The following is a 19,243-nucleotide window of genomic DNA, read 5'->3' as shown; positions in this document are numbered from 1 at the left end:
CACGAGTAAACAACATCATGCAATCCGTTCACGTTTTATACCTTTAAACGTATTGTATAGAGGAGCTGGAGAGGTGGCTCAGTGGTTAGGAACACTTGCTACTCTTCCAGAGGACCCCAATTCACTCCCCAGTGCCCACACAGAGAGGCTCAAAACTGCTTGCAACTCTAGCTCCAGGAGATCTAGCTAGATCCGGGTGATCTAGTGTACAACATTCCCTAACCCAGTTCCAGGGGATCCAATGCCCTCTTCCAGCTCCTTGGTCATTGTGTTCACATGCCCGCGCGCGCGCGCACGCACACACACACACACACACACACACACACACACACACGAGGGAACATAAGGAGCTGGAGATATTTTCGTCTTCCGCGTCCATGGCATGGCTCCCATGCCTTTAGTGCCCGTTCCTGTGGACCTGACTCACTCTTTTGACCTCCAAAGGCACTTGCATGTGTGCCCATGGAGGTTAGAAGAGGGCATCAGATCCTGTGGACCTGGGGTTAGAGACAGTTGTGAGCCATCACATGGGTGCTGGAAAAGAAGCCTGGGTCCTCTGCAGGAGCAACAAGTGCCGTCTCTGAGCCCTCTCTCCAGCCCCTTAAATACACATAATTTTAGAAATAAGAATAAGTCTTAAAAATCCTCCAATTTTAGGTACTTCTACAATTATTAAAAACAAACAAACAACCAAACAAACAACAGGCTACTTACTACGACATATCTGTTTTCTTTGGATTTCAGGTAGAGAGGTATGTCTCTCTCATAACATTTTCATGTTTATTTATTTATTATTCTCACACACTAGCCCCCCCCCCCCCTTATTTCAGAATTTCTCCATTTAGCTCTGATGTCACCTACACTCTCCTTTCCCCCTGAGACTATTTACATGTACTAAATATATGTCCTTGGAAATGCATCTCTCCCTGTGAAATCTATACAGCTTACTTTGTAGATCCCATTTTACACCTCCCCACCCCCACCCCTCCCCACCCCGCCCTCCTCCTGGCTTCACTGAACAAAAGTTTTCACAATCTATGCAGGACATCACGTAGACAGTTTCTTCTGTGTTATGGACCATCCGTGAGTGGTCTTTTTTCCTGTCAGGGATACAGAAGTTGCCCCTCAACACCTCAAACTATGCTATATTTATCCTGAGAACATGACTGGGACACATACTCAGGGGCAAGATTCTGGTTTGGAAGGTGGGCAGTCACATCACAGGGCTGAAAAGATAAGAGCTGCTAGCTTGTGCCTCACAAGCAGCAGTAGCCGCCATGCTGAGTCATTACACCTTAGGATGCTGAGTCATTACACCTTAGGATGTAATGACTTAGGATGCGGTGAGACACCATCTCATCCTCCCTCACAAGCCAGGCATTCACCTCTTCCGCTGGCTAGAGAACTCACTGGCTACTGTGGACTCACAGTATAGACCCTTCCCAGGAACTGCCCTGGCAGATAAGGGCTAGCCTTAGCTAAAGATGGGAGACTGGGGAAGGGATGGGAAACCTGAACGGAGATGTCCACACCAGTCTCTTTCCAGAAAAACCAGCCTGCCATGGTTGCCTTCAGCTCTGACACAATGTTACCACTGACCAGCTTGGTACTAACACATTTGTGGACCATTCTTTGAAATGTCTGCCATCTATTCTACTGGATTTCAGCCAGGATCACCAAGCTGCTGCCTGGGAGGTCTGTCCCTAATTAATTTCTGTGCACTGATGTTTCTACCTTTAAACATCCTTGCCAGTACTTGCTATTTTCCATGAGCAACTTAACAGAAAAGAGTTAAAACAAAAAAATCAGGTATCTGGTCGACCTCCAGTTTGCCAAACTATTCCAGAAGCTTGTGTGTTTTGCTGTTACTTTTTTTCCTCTATTTTTCTTTTCTTTTTTTCCCTTTTCTTGAAAATAGATTCTTTTTTCATACCATACATCCTGATTACAGCTTGCCTTCCCTCTACTCCTCCCAGTCCCCCCTCCCCTCCCCTCTCCTCCAGATCCTTCCTGTCTCTCTTTAGAAAAGAATAGCCTCCAAAGAGATAGCTTTGTTGTGATTTTAATTAAGTTATGCCAAAGAGAAATAGAGGAGGAGCAGGAAAAGGAGAGAAAGAGAGGGGGAAAGGGAGAAAAGCAGACAGAGAAAATTGGCCGAAGCAAAACTGCTGACAGAGTTCCTAATATAAAGAATTCAATAAGTGTAAATTATTCACGTATCTGATTTTTCCCACTTAGGTAAATGCAGCGTATTGTTTCCTTAACACATAAAGAGATTTAAGAAGAGTTTGGGTCCAGTGTGGGGTTGATTTACGTTATCCTTTGTGGTAAAGCCATCATTGCTAGAGAATAATATCCTCTAGAAAATATCTACTCACGGGCTCTATGTGGAGTTTATTGGGGAAGGGGTGGGGGGAGGGTGGCCCTAGCATCTCATCCATTGTCAGTAGTTTATTCTAATAGAAAAGGTGAGAACGTTGAAATTACAGTAGGTGCATTCCTCCAGCACTTATTTTTAGCTCTGGAGTGGTGCTTCATCTTGCACCCAGAAGGGAGAGGCACGGAGAGATGGCCAGTGTGCTCCTGGCAGGCTCTGGAGAACTGAGAACGCAACCTAAGGGCAGTGGGGAGATGAGGCCCTCTGGGGTGGCTGGCAGCTGTGAGGGCAACCATGGTAGGAAGCAGGGATTCTTGGCTCTTCTGTTTATGAGCATCCTTCCTTTGCCATCCTCAGCCCTGCCATACCCATTGTAAACAAAACGTATTCCTCAGATGGGGAGATGGTTCAGTGGTAAAGAACACTTCTTGCTCCTGCAGAGGACTGGAGTTTGGTTCCCAGCATGGGCAGGCATGCACGCACGCACGCACCTCTATAACTCTAGCTCCAAGGCATCTGCTATTCTCTTCTGGCCTCCATGGGTACCCACGCTGACATAGTCAAACACACATATATGTAATTAAAAACAAAGTGCCTGCCGGGCGGTGGTGGCGCACGCCTTTAATCCCAGCACTTGGGAGGCAGAGGCAGGCAGATTTCTGTGTTCGAGGCCAGCCTGGTCTACAAAGTGAGTTCCAGGACAGCCAGGGCTATACAGAGAAACCCTGTCTAGAAAAAAAACAAAAACAAACAAACAACAACAACAAAAACAACAAAGTGCCTATTTTTTTAATAATGGAAAGCACAGTGAAATATACCTTCATGCATTTTCCTCCCCCAAACTGACTTACCCGGGCAAAGCAGTTAAGCAGCCTTTTGTCGAAGTCATCTGTCACTCTGCCTCCGTACTGTACTTCACCAATCATGTACCGAACTGTACTCCACGACACACCCTGCATTGGGAACAAGGTAAATTCTGGAAAAGGGAATACCAGCTGGGCCGTCATCCCAGTTAGCATTATCTGGCAACTTGACCCAGGCTGGAAGCACCTGAGGAAAAAGGTCTCAGTGTGCATATGTCTTTATCAGGTTGGTGGTGGGTGGGCATTTCTGTTGGGACCACTAAAGGTGGCCCTATTCCCTATGCAGGGGTCCCTAAGTTGTGTAAGGAAGCCAGGTAAGCCAGAGCTTGTGAGTGAGCCAACAAGCAGGGCTTCACCACAGGCCCTGCTTCCAGGTTCCTGCCCCGACTTCCCTCGGTGAGGAACAGTGACTTGGAAGTGTGAGCTGGGTAAACTTTCCTCCCTAAGTTGCTTTCAGTAAGCGTGTTTGTCACAGCGGCCGGATGGAACTCTTTATCTCACAGGAAAAACTCACTACCAGGAGGCTGGAACAGCTCTGGTTTGTCCGCCAAAGAAAAACCTACAATATTAAGTGTTGGAGGATAAGTTGGCTATGGGTTATGGCAAATAAAAAAACCAAGATAGTATTTTTCTCTCTATGATTGTAGCCACCTGTAATTCTCATTACAGTAAATGCCACAGTGTTGCAGACGGGTAGGAAGCGATGCCTAACGATGAAAGAGCCAAAATCTAGCAAGGGGAGCTTTAACGTTCTTTCCTAGCAGTAGATTTTCCCAGATTCGGTACAAGAGCAAATAGGAAGGTATTTATTCCCGAGATTTTCCCACAATGCAATCCTGTGCTGTCTCATTCTGTAAGCTAAAACCGCTTAGAAATAGTCATTAATTTCTTAGCAATCTTACACTAGCAATATAATTCTACTAGTCATAGCTATTTTAAAAAAACAGTATATTTGGAGTTAAATTAAAGTGAGGATGCTTATGGATATCTGATTCTTTATTATTAGATACTTATTGGCTAAACTTATCTTTCAGCTTGGTTGCCTTTCAAGGCAATCATTTCAAGGTACCTACTATTTGTATATACTGACATGATAAATGGCTATAGAATATGAACCCATACAATATAATTTTTCATCATACTGCCAGCAGTTTTAATTTACTATCCCTTAGTCGTTTTAGGAAGAAAACGATTGGTTCTAGACTTTTGTTCACCCCAGATGAACATTCATCATGGCTTCCCAGAACCGTATGGCTACCACAGTGTCTATAGTAATCTGCAAGGCCTGCTATGGGCGGGAGTAGAGGGACAGGGTGATCTGAGCCTCCATTCTGTACTGTGTGATGCATTTTTATAAATACTAATTTGTCGGTGCCTCAAAGATTCTACAACTACTTTATGGGAGAGGAAACTGGTCACAGGCTCACTGACTTGCTGGAAAAATGTAGATTTCCCTTCACAGTCTGCCTACGAGTGCAGAGATAGCTGGGTTTGCACCCCCAGCTCTGTGGCTGTCATTTACATGGGCACAGTGATAACTCCTTCTATCTTAGCCTCACGGTGGTGTAGGCAAAATTGATGTCCTGCATATGTAAGCACCTTGGAGACATGGAAATCTACACCGGGGTGATTAGTGACCTTCACTAGAAGTGACCCATGTGGCTCAATGATAGAGAACTTGTCTAGCATGTGCAAGGCCATAAGTTCAATCCCCAGTACTAACAACAAATATGGGTTTTAGTTGTTATTCATATGCTGAATCTAACAATTAAATAGTGAGCTTGGTACCCAAGCCTAAAGACCCAAGTCCCAACCCCAGGACCCACAAGCTGAAAACAGGGAGCCAGTTCTTGAAAGTTGTCCTCCAGTCTCCATATGTGTGCCATGATACACTAAATGCCTACACTCACACACATGCATCACAGGCACACAGACAAACACACACACACACACACACTAAACAAACTAATAAATGTAATAAATTAAAAGAAAAGAAAGGCCTTCATGGTTTGGGAATGCATTTCAGAAATATAGCACTTGCTGAGCATATGTGAAGCCCTAGGTCCAATCTCTAACACATACACACACAGAGAGAGAGAGAGAGAGAGAGAGAGAGAGAGAGAGATGGGTGGGAGGGAGGGCTGGAGAGAAAGCTCAGCACTTGATGCTCTTGCAGAAGATGAGGTTTGGATCCAGCACTCACATAGTACACATGGTAGCTCAACCATCTGTAATTCCAGGTTTAGAGATCTGATGCCCTCTTCTGGTATCTAAGGGTACTGCACGCACACGATACACTACACACACTCAGGTACACACAAGCATATGTAAATACATAAATCTTTTTTTCAAATGGTGAAAGATGGGACTTAAGACAAAGTGGACTGACTTATTGGCTAGCAGATATGGTCTCTCTTTTAAGGAATGGAAGAAGATCAAAGAGGGTAACCCTGACTGATGCTATCATCCCTCTTCTCATGGGGCCCCGAGGTACCCAGGAGTGGCATTAACGGCGTGATTGTACTTTGCAGCACAGAGTTTCATCATTATACGGACACACACCTTCAGTGGAGGGGTAGCCAACTGTGAATGTGTTGGTTAGAGGAGGAGAGAGAGAGTACAGCTGCTGACTAGAATCCCTGTCCCTCCAAAAGAGGTTCCCAGGAAGACCTCAGCTACCTCCCTCTGCGCGATGGGCTGCAATGAAAAACTAGAGAGCAAGCAAACAAATACCCCCACCCCACAATCCCACTCACCTTTTTAATATCACACTCATCGAGGTGGTTCTGAATAAACTGAACGCTGGCCGAGAAGTCGGCAGAATTGAATTCATAGGGAATATTCCATCCCAAGGGTCCAAATTTTCGTCGCTCCTTAAAAACAGCAAAGAGAACTGGGGTCAACTGGGATTTAGACACTGTATGTAGCCGGACCCTTGTTTGTGGAGCTGGAGGGTCACACTCAGTTGGTGACTTAGGGCATACTAGGCAAGTGTTGTATCACTGAACTGTGTCCCCTGCCAGTCCCTCCTCTACTGCTAGTGCACTAACGTTTAGTAAAAATAAAGGCTTTGTTACCGAGGCAAGTTGACACTGAGCACAAAGAACAATATAGGGTTGGTAAGATGGGTCAGTGGGTCAGTGGGTCAGTGGGTCAGTGGGTGAAGGCGGTTGTCACAAACCTGATCACCTGAGGTCCATTCTACTGCAGCATTTGTACTCATTTGAGCTTGTGTGTGCATGTCTACACACGCATGTACACACACTCAAGTAATAAAAGTACTTAAAAAATTTTTTAAAAAAATCAGAGAACACTGCATGGTTGGGCAAGGTGGTGCAGACCAGTACTCCTGGCACTTGGGAAGCTACAACAGGAGGATTGTGAATTCAATGTACTGAACTACATGGCAGGACCCTGTGTCAGAACAGAACAAAACACAAACAGTATACTCAGTTTGAGACATATTAACAATTAAATATTATTTAATGACTATAGCTAATGGTTTACAATTTTCCAATTATTTGTCAAGTTGGGGTTACTGATTTTTTTTTAAGTCTAGCAGGTTGTCATGGTGACACATAGAATTATAGATCCTCACCAGGAAAATCAGGAATTCAAAGTCATTGTCAGCTACACAGTGAGTCCAAGGGTAGCCTGGGCTACCTGAGACCTTTCTCAAACAAACAAAGCTTATCTAGGTCTCCACTGACAATTCCTAGAGAAACTGCAGGAGATTCTTAGTGAATGCCTGTTGGATCTGTCGTCGTGAAGGTTTGGAAAGTCATGTTCAAGGGTTTACATCTTCCAAGCTGAAGAACTCGACCCCCTGCTAGCTTCACTCTGTAATTTTCCCATCTCGGGTTTTAAAAACTAAGAATTTTTATTGTACGCATGACACATCTGTCTGTAAAACTCTCGGGCCATCCTCACACGGCTGTCATGGCCAAACTGAGCAAGACTCGGAAGACACCTACAAAACTGTGGCTGTTCAAAGTTGTTCAATTGCCTGTGAATAATCAGACCGGACTCGGTTCAAAGGATGGAGTTGCTTTGATGTTCTGGGGATCTATTGTGCTTCCCTCTGTGTCAGTGTGGATGTGGCGTGTGTGAGGGAGAGGATGGCCTCAAGTACCATCCTCAGGATGGCTGTCTACCTCCTTCAAGTTAGGTCTTTCCTTGACCTGGTGGTCACCAGTTAGGCTAGACTGGCTGATAAGACTGGCTGACCAGCATATAAATGGTAGCCCTAATATCTCCAAGCCCTAGGAACCCAGGAAGTCATACAGATGAATCCAGTTTCTATGCTGATAAGTTTCCCTCCTGGCACTTGTGAGATTCTAAGGAGGGTCTTTATGTCCTCTAGAGCCCCCAGTCTAGCGTCCAGCTTCAGTATCGACATGGACAGCGATTCTGCTTCTCTGAACACATACTATTTTTTTCTCTCCTCTGCCTTATCCAACACAGGAGCATGTGTGCCCGCTTGCACGTGCTCACACACATACATACAAGCACACACACATGTGAACATGTATACACTCACACATGTATACAAACACACAGACATATGTGCACATGCACACATATATACAGGCACACAGACGTATGTACATATGCATGCATGCACAGATACATACATGCACATATACACATATGCACATGCGTACATGAACACTTAGACATACACACACAACACACACACATACACACACACACACTGAAGCCTTCATAAGCCATTTCTTCTTACTGCTGCCATTCCAAACCTCACCTCCTTCACAGTCCCACCTTTTAAAGAAATCTATGAGCTAGGATAAAACCATGGACAAGTCATAAAAGGATGTCTATGAAAGAAAGACGGTTTTAATCACTGAATTTCAAGGTATGCTTTTAAAATATTAACAAAACCATTAGCTTTAATTTGGATCCTGTTGTTCCAACCCTGTCGCAATACAGTGAAGGGCAGAAAACAAAGGATGAAGTTTAAAGCCCTCTCAAAAATGAAGGCGCTTCTAGTACATCTTGACCTGCACCTCTTGGGTTAGGTTGTCAAATGTTAATGTGACTCTTATCCCCACTGCTTAACCAATTGACTAAAAAAGGACAACGAGCCCAAGAAAAAGAGTTTCTACAGAGCAAAGGGAAACCATTGGCAAGATGAACAGACGGCCTGTAGAATGGAGGAAGCTTTTGCCAGCTCAACTTAAGACAGGGGTTAGTATATAGAATATATAAAGAATTGCAAAAAGTTAAGCACAAAAAAAAAAACCTACTTCCTGCCAGTTAATAAATGGAACTGTTAAAATAGGTCTCAAAAGGAGAAACACAAATGGCTAATATTTTACAAGTGTTTGGCACCTCTAGCTGCCAGTGTGATACAAATTAAAATGACATTGAGATTCATTTCATCACCCACCCACCCCAACCCCAGGTCAGAGTGGCGATTGATCAATCGATTGAACCTTCAAGAAAATAAACAGCAAAAGCTAGTGAGGGTTGGGGAAGGAACTCGTGCTTGCTGCCATTGCCAGTGCAAATTAGTGAAGCCATTATGAAAACCAGTTTGGAGGGTCCTTAAAAACAATTACAAATAGAACTACCATCTGACGCAGCCATAACAGCACCACCTAAAGGATTCTCTATCTTACCACAGAGGTACCTGTGTATCCATAGTTATTGCTGCTCTCCTCAGAATAGCTAGTAAATGGAGCCAGCATAGATGCCCATTAGCAGATGGGTGGACAGTGGAAAATGCCACATACACACAACTGAAGAGGAGGGGCAGGGAGCTGGGGAAGTAGTTAAGTAGGGAGACTGCCTTAGTTAAGGTTTTACTGCTGTGAACAGACACCATGACCAAGGCAACTCTTATAAGGACAACATTTAATTGGGGCTGTTTTACAAGTTCAGAGATTTAGCCCATAATCATCAAGGTGGGAGCATGGCAGCATCCAGACAGGCATGGTACAGGTGTAGCTGAGTTCTACATCTTCATCTGAAGGCTGATAGTAGAAGGCTGGCTTCCAGGCAGCTAGGTTGAGGATCTTAAAGCCTATGCCCACAGAGACACAGCTACTCCAACAAGGCCACATTTTGTAATAGTGCCACTTGCTGGACCAAGCATATACAAACCATCACAGAGACTCCACCCAAAATCCATTTGAAGAATGCCATAAGGAAGCCCAGTGCTTTGTATGCTAATTAGAAAGACTGAAAAAAAAAAAAGCTGAGTAGACAGTGCTAGGAATGTGAACTGAGTTTAAAAAGTTCTTCCTGCCACTTACACTAGGAAGATATGCACAAGTGAGAGTTTCCAAGCACCATGTTCTACCCTGTCTATGGAGGATGTGATGGGATGGAGGGTGTGGTGTTGAGAGAGGGCAGGCTGTTGTTCCTTGTCCTGTGTGCATCTCCTGATGGCTTTCCAGACTCTGCATTTATGTTTCCTAATCTGGCTTCTGTTGCTGTAATAAACACCATGACCAACCTGAGGGAGGAAAGGGTTTATTTGGCTTGCAGATTACAGTACATCACCAAGGAGAGCCATAGCAGGAACCTGGGGGAGGCTGGAACCTTGAGGCAGAAACTGCAGCAGAGACCATGGAGGGCTGCTTCTTACTGGCTTGCTTCCCGGCTCCCTCTCAGCTAACTTTCTTATACAACCTAGGTCCACCTGCCTAAGAATGGTTCTGCCCGTAGTGGAACCTACACCGATCAGCAATCAAGAGAATGCCCAACAGGCACACCAAAGGCCAATCCGATGGAGACAACTCTTCTGTTGAGGTTTCCTCTTCCCAGGTGTGTCAACTTGACAGCAAAACTAACCAAGATATTTGGTTTGTTTATCTTCTTGCCTCCTGTTAAAATATTTGGTCCTCTAACCAGATTTGGAAGCTTGGCAGTGAAGGACGGTCTTCCAACTTTGTCTTCATGTGGTAAAAAGATTTGCAGTTGTCTAAGCCACGCTGGTCATCACTATCCTAACGAAGGAACCCCACCCCCACCCCCACCCCCACCCACACCCCCATCCCCCCCACCCCCCACACCCACACCCACCCTCACACCTACACCCCCACGCCCACCCCCACCCCCACCCCCACCCTCAGTGAGGTTGATTCCAAGGCTAACTTGGAGCTTTGAAGTTGCTGAGTAGACCTCGGAGACATTGAGGTAAGCCTCTTTTAGGTTGTTCCAGCAGTCAGGGTTGGGTAGAGCCTTTCACATATTCACATGAAAATAGTCACCGTGGTTTCTTCTACCATGTAATCCTCAAACTGCAGAGTCTAAGTCACTTAGTGAAATGGAACCTATTACTCGTTTTTACAAACCACAAATAAAATAAAATCAGGATCTACAGTGAGTTTTACCTAAGCATTTGACTTAATTTTTGAAATTTAGGGTTCAATTAGATGGGGGGAGGTGAATGGGGTGTAATCCTTGCTATGCAATTGCTGGAGATACTCGATCTGGCTCCATGGAAACACTTCCATTAATATGCTCACAGCGATGGCAGCCCAGCCATTCCTTAGAAGGAGAGCTTCAGAAACTGCCCCAGTGCTAAAAGCTGCCTCAGTGCCTGTCGCCTTCAGATCCATTCTTATTTAAAGCATTCTGGGTTGGCTCACTGACCGCAAAAGCAGAAGAGTTGGGGGTGGGGGAGGGGTATATTTTTTAAAGAAGACAAAATCTCAGTGGATGCTTTTTTTTCCCGTTCATACAAAATCATTTCGAGTTCTTGTGCTCATCTGATGTACAAGTATCCACCCACCCGCTGATCTCTCTAAATGACAATAAAGGAAAAGGAGAATCAGGCTCCGAGAGACAGAGACAGCTCGGCGGATGGACATCCTCTCAAAAGCCTCAATGGGCTAAATTGATGCCTGAGAGACAAACCACTCGTGGGGGGTTGGGAGTGGAACTAACTCCCCAAAGCTGTTCTCCAACCACCCATGAGCCATGTCACTAGCCACCACCACCCCCATAAATAAACAACAATGTAATTTAAGAACCTCAAAAAAGAGAAGAACCAAAATTTAAAATAAAATAAAACAAAGAGGGCTGGAGAGATGGCTCAGTGGTTAAGAGTGGTTAAGAAGCGCTTCCTGAGGTCCTGAGTTCAAATGCCAGCAGCCACATGGTGGCTCACAGCCATCTGTATAATGGGACCTGATGACCTCTTCTGGTGTGTCTGAAGACAGCTAGGGTGTACTCACATACATAACATAAATAAAATCTTTTGAATAAACAAATAAAATAAAGAACAAGCAGTGGCATTCACGACTAAAAAAGAAAATAAAGTAAAATACCAAGCAGGGAGGGCCTGGGAGCTTCAATCTTGGGTGTAGATGTTGGGGCTATTTACAACACTGGATCTCTTCAGAACAAGCAGTATTTTGGAAGCCCTGGGATAAAGTCTTGTTAGTACAATAGAAACACACTAGAATATAGAGAATACATGTGCTCTCAAGAAGTTCCCACCTAGTCGAGAAAATAAGACAATGTGACAGAAAACGAACAAACAAACAAACAAACAAAACCAACAACCAGAGGCCCAACCCCAGGCTTCTGGTTCACAAGGAAAATGAGGCTGCTCTGTAAAACCAGGTGAGAGGACTTCGAGTTTGGTGAAGGCGTGCAGAAAACACAGAAATACAAAGTCTGTAGAGAAGACAGCAGGCAGGAGGTCCTACTGCAGTAGAGGGTCCGAAGCGGAAACGTAAGGGTTCTTTGGAAAGTCAGCTGTGTTGGATGTGAAAGAATGTTTTCCTGAAGTGGACACAGGAGAAAGACTAAGACTAAGGAACGTTTGGCTGAAGCAGATGCAGGAGAGAGGATGTTCTACTAAAGCAAGCACATGAAAGGACACATGATGAAGGATTCTTTGCTAACAAACATGCATGTATTGGTCAGGACTCCACAGAGAGAAATACACCAAAAAACCTTATGGTGGCGTGCTGCAGTTTCTTGCCACTTTTGCTGACTCGGGCTGATTGGCAGAGTGATGTCAGCTGAAACAGACTCACGTACTGAGGCAAGACTTGTGCTGAGGCAACACACATGGAGGACACGTGCATGATGTTTGAAGGGAATATAAAAAGGACTTGACAAGCCAGTGACCAGAGAAAGCTAGGCTTGCTGGTACAGTTAGGTGTGTAACGCTTGTGGGTCTCGCATCTTTGTGGATCGCTTCGCTGAGAGAGAGGCACAGCCTAGAACTTCTCCTGGCTGAGACCTGGTTGTCTCTGCTAGGTAGTGCCACTGCTGTTGATTCCTGTTTGCTATCCCGACTCTACCGTACTGGGCTGTTGTTGTGTCCAACAAGAGTTTGCGAGTGGATTGACCTGCTGCTGCTGCTGTTGATCCGTTTACAGAGTCCACTCTCCCCGCCCCCGCATCTTTTCTTTCCCACTACCTCTGGTGGGTGGTGGACTACCAGCGAGGTTAAAGCATTTAAGAACCATGATTTAAAATAAGGTTTGAAAAAAATTAAAAGTTACAAGGGCAAGCTCCATAAGCAGCAGGGCCCCAGGCTCACTTCCTTCCGGGTGTGTTGGACCCAGGCTCACTTTCTTCAGGATGTGTTACTGTTGGAGAAAATTATTTAATCTCATTCCCGGGCTTCTACCCCGGTTTTGATCATTCAGTTTCTGGATAAAAGACGTGCAATTTTTATTATTATAATAAGCCTTAATCAGTACTAGAGCTGGACAGAAATCTACCCTCTAAGCTATTAGAATCTATTTCCCCATCAATAACCCTGGATTCTAATTTGCCATATTTCATCTGGGCTGCTTCAATTGGCCAACCCTCTTGGTCATAATTTCATGACTCATCTACTCCATAGTGGCTTCCTCCTCTCTCCACCTTCTTCTCTCCCCCTTTGTGGTTCTCCTCAGATCCCAAATCTGGAAACACCAAGCCTGAGATAGTCCTGCCTATCTCACTTCTGCCCAGCTACACACTGTAGGCATCATTGTTCACCAATCAGGATTGACTTGGGGTACAAGGTCACATAGCATCTCTGGGGACTACATCCTTGAGGGCAACCAGGCCTTGGGGCGGGGGCCACACTCTTCAGCCTTACAATTCATACCAAAAGACCTCAACAGGTTACAGGCAGCTTTTGAACACAAAGCTCCCTCCCCTCAGAGATTGGTAAGCAGGTCTGTGATGATTTTAGGAGGGCCAGGGTGTTTGCTCCCTATACCATTTGAATAATCTAGTCCTCCCCCCCCCCCCCGCCACCCATCGTGTGTGTGTGTGTGTGTGTGTGTGTGTGTCTAGAAGTCAGAGCTGGGTGTCTTCCTGTATCACTCTCAGCATTAGTTTTTTGAGACAGGGTCTCTCAGTGAACCCGATTAGGCTAGATGGCCTGACTGGCCTGCCCTAGGAAACGGCTGTCTCTGCTTCCCTGGCCATTGTTTGATAGGAGTTCTGGGAGTCTCAACCCAGGTCCTCGTGTTTGAGTGGCAAGCACTTTGCAGAGTTCCCTTTTCCCCTGAGGAATACACAGACCGGAAACTACCAAAGCAGTATGGGAGCATCCCGGAGTGACCGGTGGGACTATGCTCAGCAGAGAGGTTTTAATGGTGCTGAAGCTTGTCCTGATCTTACTCGAGGCTCGGTTGCACATCACTGGTGGTAGTTAACGCTCAAGCTTAGGCAAACAGCAAAACAGGGTGAACAATAAAATCAAAGGTACAAAGGCAGTGGGAGTAGCTTCTGCCACAGAAACATGGCTGCAGCCTAGTAAGATCCTAGTAAGTCCTGACTAGTAAGTTCCTGAAGGTGGGGGGGAGGGGGGTGGCAGGCGCGGGGGTGGGGGTGGGGGGGCTGAGAAGTGTGTATGAGAGGTGAGCATCCAACACTTCAGAGTTGCCTTGTGTCTGGATGCAAGCTCCCAAGGCAATGGCTGAAGCATCCTCCTTCTTTGGAGGAAGGCTGACTCCACTAACCAAACCACACTTTTCTACCCCAGAGAGCTGTGCCTCCCAAACACCCATGTCTACCTGCAGGCCCTTGTCCCAGGAAAGGGCAGCTGATCCTTTTGATCTCTACAACAGGTGTGAGGAGCCTGTCACACGTCATCCCCTTGAGATGGCTGAGTTGATGCGTAATGACAAATTGTGATTCAGAGGCAGAGAGAAAAAAAGTGGAGAGAAGGCAGGAGGTTGGAAAGCCCAACCCCAGCTTCTGCTGGGCGGACCACAGTTAGGGGCCCTTCTGCTCTGTAGTAACGGGGCCTCCATCAATCCCTTGTTCTTTTTACTAACCTCTGCAAAAACAGTCTACATGTGTCTTGTTTGTAAAAGGAAAGTGTGTGTTCGTGCATGTGTGTGTGCGCGTTCGAGTGTGTGTGTGTGTGTGTGTGTGTGTGTGTGTGTGTACACATTTGAGTGCAAGTGCTATGTGTTTTGGTTTGGAGATGTATCCCCAGATCCCATGAAGTAAAATAAAGGTTTAGGTCCCACACTGGGCACAGTTGGGGGGCAGTGCAGCCTCTGAAGAGGTGGAGCCTAGTGAGAGCTGATCCCAGGACTGGGGTGCATCTGGCTGGGGTGTTGAGCTCATAGCCTCTCCCTCTTTCCTCTGTTGGGAGCCATGAGGTGCTGCCCCACCACTGGCTGAAAGCCACAGAGCTGAAAAGGGCCACAGAAAACTTAAATCCCCAAACTTGTGAGCCAAAGTAACCCTCTTCTCTTCGGAAGCTGATTGTCTTCGGTATGTGTTGGAGAGGTGGAGACTTGACGAATACAAGGTGTTCATGGGGAGCCCAACCAAGTAACACATCAGCTGTTCAGCTCTTGGATCCAATAATCAATCAATCTGTCTCTGTCTCTGTCTCTCTCTCTCTCTCTGTCTCTCTCCCTCTGTGTGTGTGTGTGTGTGTGTGTGTGTGTGTGTGTGTGTGTACTGTAGCATAGGTTCTGAGGGTAGAAGAGGTCAGAGGACAGCTTCAGGAGTTACTTCTCTCCTTCCAGCATATGCTCGAGGATGGAGTTCTGGTAGCCGGGCACAGTGGTAGCAAGTGCCCTTGCCCACTTGAGCCATCTTGCCAGAGCCTCAGTCTTTCAGACTGACATTTCACTATATTAGCTTCCCAGCCCTGGAGGTAGAAACTTTTGTTTTTCTAGGCTTTAGCCTAAGCACGCCACCTTTTTTACTGCAAGCACAGTTTGGCTCCTGACTAGACCTTGGGCTTTGGGTCTGTCCGTTCAACGGTCAGATAAAGTCTACTGAGAACACATGTTGGCACACTGACCGTATGGAAAGCTCCCTCCCCACAGCAACTCTCCAGGGCAAGCTGAATGGAAGAGTTGAGTCACTATGACTGGGAACAGCGAGAAAATGTCCTTATCTGTGAATGGGGGATCAAATAACAGGGTCGCATGAGTGTTGGAACTAGTATGTGATAAGGGGAGCAGCTTTCAGATAAGAGTGTGTGAAATTGGTCTCTGGAAAGCTGTAATGTACAATCCAAAAGCCACTAAGGAACTTAGTCAAAAAGACAATTACCCACAAAGCAAGCAAGCCAAGGTGTGCTCGCCCATAGCCAAGAGCCAGAGAAACACCCACAGCCCTGATGGTGGCTGCATAGAACCCATTGTGGTGGTAGACAACAAGTCAGGAGAAAGTAGCCACTGGGGCTGGGGCTGGGGGGACTATGGATTCCCCTACTTCCTGGGGAGAGATGCAGGGACTTTTACCACCCCCCCCCCCAGCATAGCTGTCAGGACACACCTCTCAGGACTATCCAAGGGCTCATTGTGTCTTTTCCCCCATGCTCAAGGAAGGAGAAAGACAGGAAGAAGCCCCTTCATGCCCCTGAGAAACCAAGGAATACTCTTTATGAATTGAAGGCATCCCGTTTCCCAACATTGAACACATATAAAATAACAGAATAAAAAATAAATCTACAGGTAAGTTTCCTAGTAGCCATAAAATAGCTAAACCACAACATAAGCAGTTAGTAATGACAATAAGTGATCAGCAATAATTAACATAAGTAATTAGCGTGTGAAAGCTGGTAGCACAGCAGGCAAGAGCAGGGAACAGTGGTTACCCCTCTCCCACATCAACTGCTAAGAACCAGGGACTGAACTGCCCACCAGAGTCAGGCCATCCCAGAGCTACCACGTGTGACACAGACTCTCTAAGACTCAACTGCCTCATTCTCTATATGTGTATATGCATGTGTGTGTGTCCTCATGTATGTGTGTGTACACATATAAATGTTTGTATGTGTGTGTATGTGCAATTATGTGTGTGTGTACCAGCATGCTCACATGTGTGTATGTTTGTATATGTTTGTATGTGTGCATATATGTGTGAGTGTGTGTGTATGAGTATGTGTGCGTGCATACATGCATGCATGTGTATGTGTTTGTGTGTGCACATGAAAGCCAGAAGACAAACTTTGGGGGTTAATAATTAGGCCCTGTCTCCTTGTTTTCTTTTACTGGCCTGGAACTCACCAAGTAGTCTAGACTGGCTGGTCAGCGAGCACCAAGGAGCTGCTCGTCTTTGCCTCCCCGGCTGAGATTACGTCTGTGGGCCTCCATGCACACATTGTGGAGTTTGAACTCCAGAATCTTAGGCTTACACACCGAGCTCTGTACTTACTGAGCTATGTCCCCAGAGCAGTTGCCTCCTTTTGAAATTGATGGCAAACCTACTTCAAAAACCCTCCCTTAATGGTTGTTAGTATCTAAGAGAGTGTGTATACATTTCTTGGGTAACCCAGGCACTTTCAAGATCAAATTTCATGCTGGATAACCTGTCCACTGCACAAATATTTACTGTGCTAGGTGCTACGGTTTGGATAGGAAACCCACCCCCACCCCTGCTCATGTGTTGAAGGCTGAGTCTCCAGTTGGCAGTAGCATTTTTGGAGGTGGTGCAAACTTTAAGGCTGGGTTGCTGGACGTTGGCACCAGAGGGTACAGAATTTGATAGGTGTCTGGTTCATGGGGGCATTTTCTTGATTTGTTTCCTGGCCACCATAGGGTGATTAACCTCTGTCACATGTTCCTGTGTCTTCTTTGTCTTGATGCCAAGTGACAAAACCATCTGCAACTGGGAGCCAAAATCAACACCTCCCCCTTAGACTGTGTCACAGGGATTCTCACAGCAAGGAAAAAATGGCCACAGTGCTGTGAATAGCCTCACAGTGCTGTGACCACAGAGAGTGAATCAGCACAAGAGTAAGCAAGGTCTCTGTACCCCAAAGCTCACATATGAATGGTAGGGCTACAGGTGAAATCTGACTAAACCGGTAGGGGGCGAAATGCCAGGAAGCCCTCCTGGAGCTCTCTCCCACAGTGGCTACATCAACTCATTAGCGCCTCCTAGCAGTGAACACTGTTTCTCAGGTTACCTGCACGGTGGAGTGCAGAAATGCCACCGTGTACAGCATCGGCTTCCACATGGGTAAGTTACTGATGTCCAGAAGGTCTTGGTTGATCCCAGCGAATGTCCTTTTCAGGCCTGCCCGGACACCTTGGGGTGGCTCATTTGTGAACTTGATAGAAGTCTGTTGTGAGAAGCAGATGGTTGTGTTACTGTTGTAACGTACTATAAAGAATGCAGCCGGGCAGTGATGGCGCACACCTTTAATCCTAGCACTTGGGAGGCAGAGGCAGGTGGATTTCTGAGTTCAAGGCCAGCCTGGTCTACAAAGTGAGATCCAGGACAGCCAGGGCTACACAGAGAAACCCTGTCTCAAAAAAGAAAAAAAAAAAAAAAAAAAAAAAGAATGCGATTGAAATCACAGTATGGGGGTTAAAGAGATGGCTCAGTTTTTTAAGAACCTTGGCTGCTCTCGAGAAGGACCCAGGTTCAGTTCCCAATACCTACTCGGCAGCTCACAACTGTCTGTAACTGCAATCCTAAGGGATCTAGTGCCCTCTACTGGCTTCTGAGGGCCCTGCATGCACATGGTGCATACACATAGAAGCAGTCAAAATAACCCATATACATGCAATTAAGTAACTAATAAAAAGAAACCATGGCATATTGGATACGAACATGACATGGGGCATGCGGGCTAGAACTCAACAGAGTAAAAGCCAATTACACTGATCAGAGCACAAACTCAATAAATCAATAGGGCCTTAGAATTCACTTGTAGAAATACTATATAAGCCGGGTGATTATAATCTAGATTAATACACTCTGCTGCATTCCCTCATTAAAAATTTTATGGCACTCATTTATTCTTTAGGAGGTCTAGCATATGCCACGGCACACACGTGGAGGTCAGCGGACAGCATGCAGGAGCCTGCTCTCTCCTTCCACCGTATGGGCTCTGAAGATCAAACTCAGTGTTGCACTCGGTGAGGAGCACTTTTACCCAAGGGACCATCTTCCCTAACCGTCTTCCCTTCAACGGCTGTCAGCCATGAGATCACGTGACTTGGGGTGACTCTCAGTGACAGACCTGGAGTAGTGTAATTGGAAACCGATCATGGGGCTCAGTGGTTATCCACACTCTGAAGGAGTCTTCGGTGGTTTCTGTGACCATCAACATCTCTAGTAACTCTTCCATGAATTCTAGACCGAGGTGACAATTCTGCAGTAACACCCAACCACCCTGTATCCGAAAGATAAGAGTCATAGTTATTTATTACAGCTTGTGATTATTTTTACCAAAATGAAATGTATTGTTTCAAAAATACGTTTGCTTAAAACATGGCTGTTTTATTTTGAGCCCGTATTTACTAATATGTGTTATATATTATATTTAATTTATATATCAAGGCAATGATGTGCAATTATTTCTACTTGAGTCAAATCTTTGGTTCTTTTGGGTGATTTGTCTGTTCTACTTTGGGCAAAAGTGATCTTTTTTTTTTTTTAGTTTCAGTAAGTGAAAAGCTTTTGACATATATGTGTGTGTATGTATATGTGTGTATACATATGTGTGTATGTATGTGTATATATATATATGTTCATATTCAACACCCATCTGTTCCTGGCCCAATCTGGTGGCTTGGTGTCATTCTGGTAC

At 45.7% G+C, this 19,243-nt stretch overlaps 1 protein-coding gene across 5 annotated transcripts in view; it reads right to left on the bottom strand.

Annotated features, from left to right (window-relative positions):
• Dnah8 (dynein, axonemal, heavy chain 8) overlaps positions 1-19,243 on the bottom strand; it is a 248,828-nt gene that overhangs the window by 38,877 nt on the left and 190,708 nt on the right. For all 5 annotated transcript variants that reach the window (XM_030249467.1, NM_013811.3, XM_006523588.3 and 2 more), the window contains 4 exons: positions 18,674-18,826; positions 17,612-17,767; positions 5,997-6,113; positions 3,229-3,330 (listed from right to left, as the gene is read on the bottom strand). In XM_030249467.1, coding sequence (XP_030105327.1) covers positions 3,229-3,330; positions 5,997-6,113; positions 17,612-17,767; positions 18,674-18,826 — 528 coding nt within the window. The remainder of the gene's footprint in view (positions 1-3,228; positions 3,331-5,996; positions 6,114-17,611; positions 17,768-18,673; positions 18,827-19,243) is intronic.

The sequence above is a fragment of the Mus musculus genome, chromosome 17 (assembly GCF_000001635.26).
Source record: "Mus musculus strain C57BL/6J chromosome 17, GRCm38.p6 C57BL/6J".
In the NCBI taxonomy this organism is placed as follows: domain Eukaryota; kingdom Metazoa; phylum Chordata; class Mammalia; order Rodentia; family Muridae; genus Mus; species Mus musculus.
This window is presented reverse-complemented; position numbering and strand designations above follow the sequence as displayed.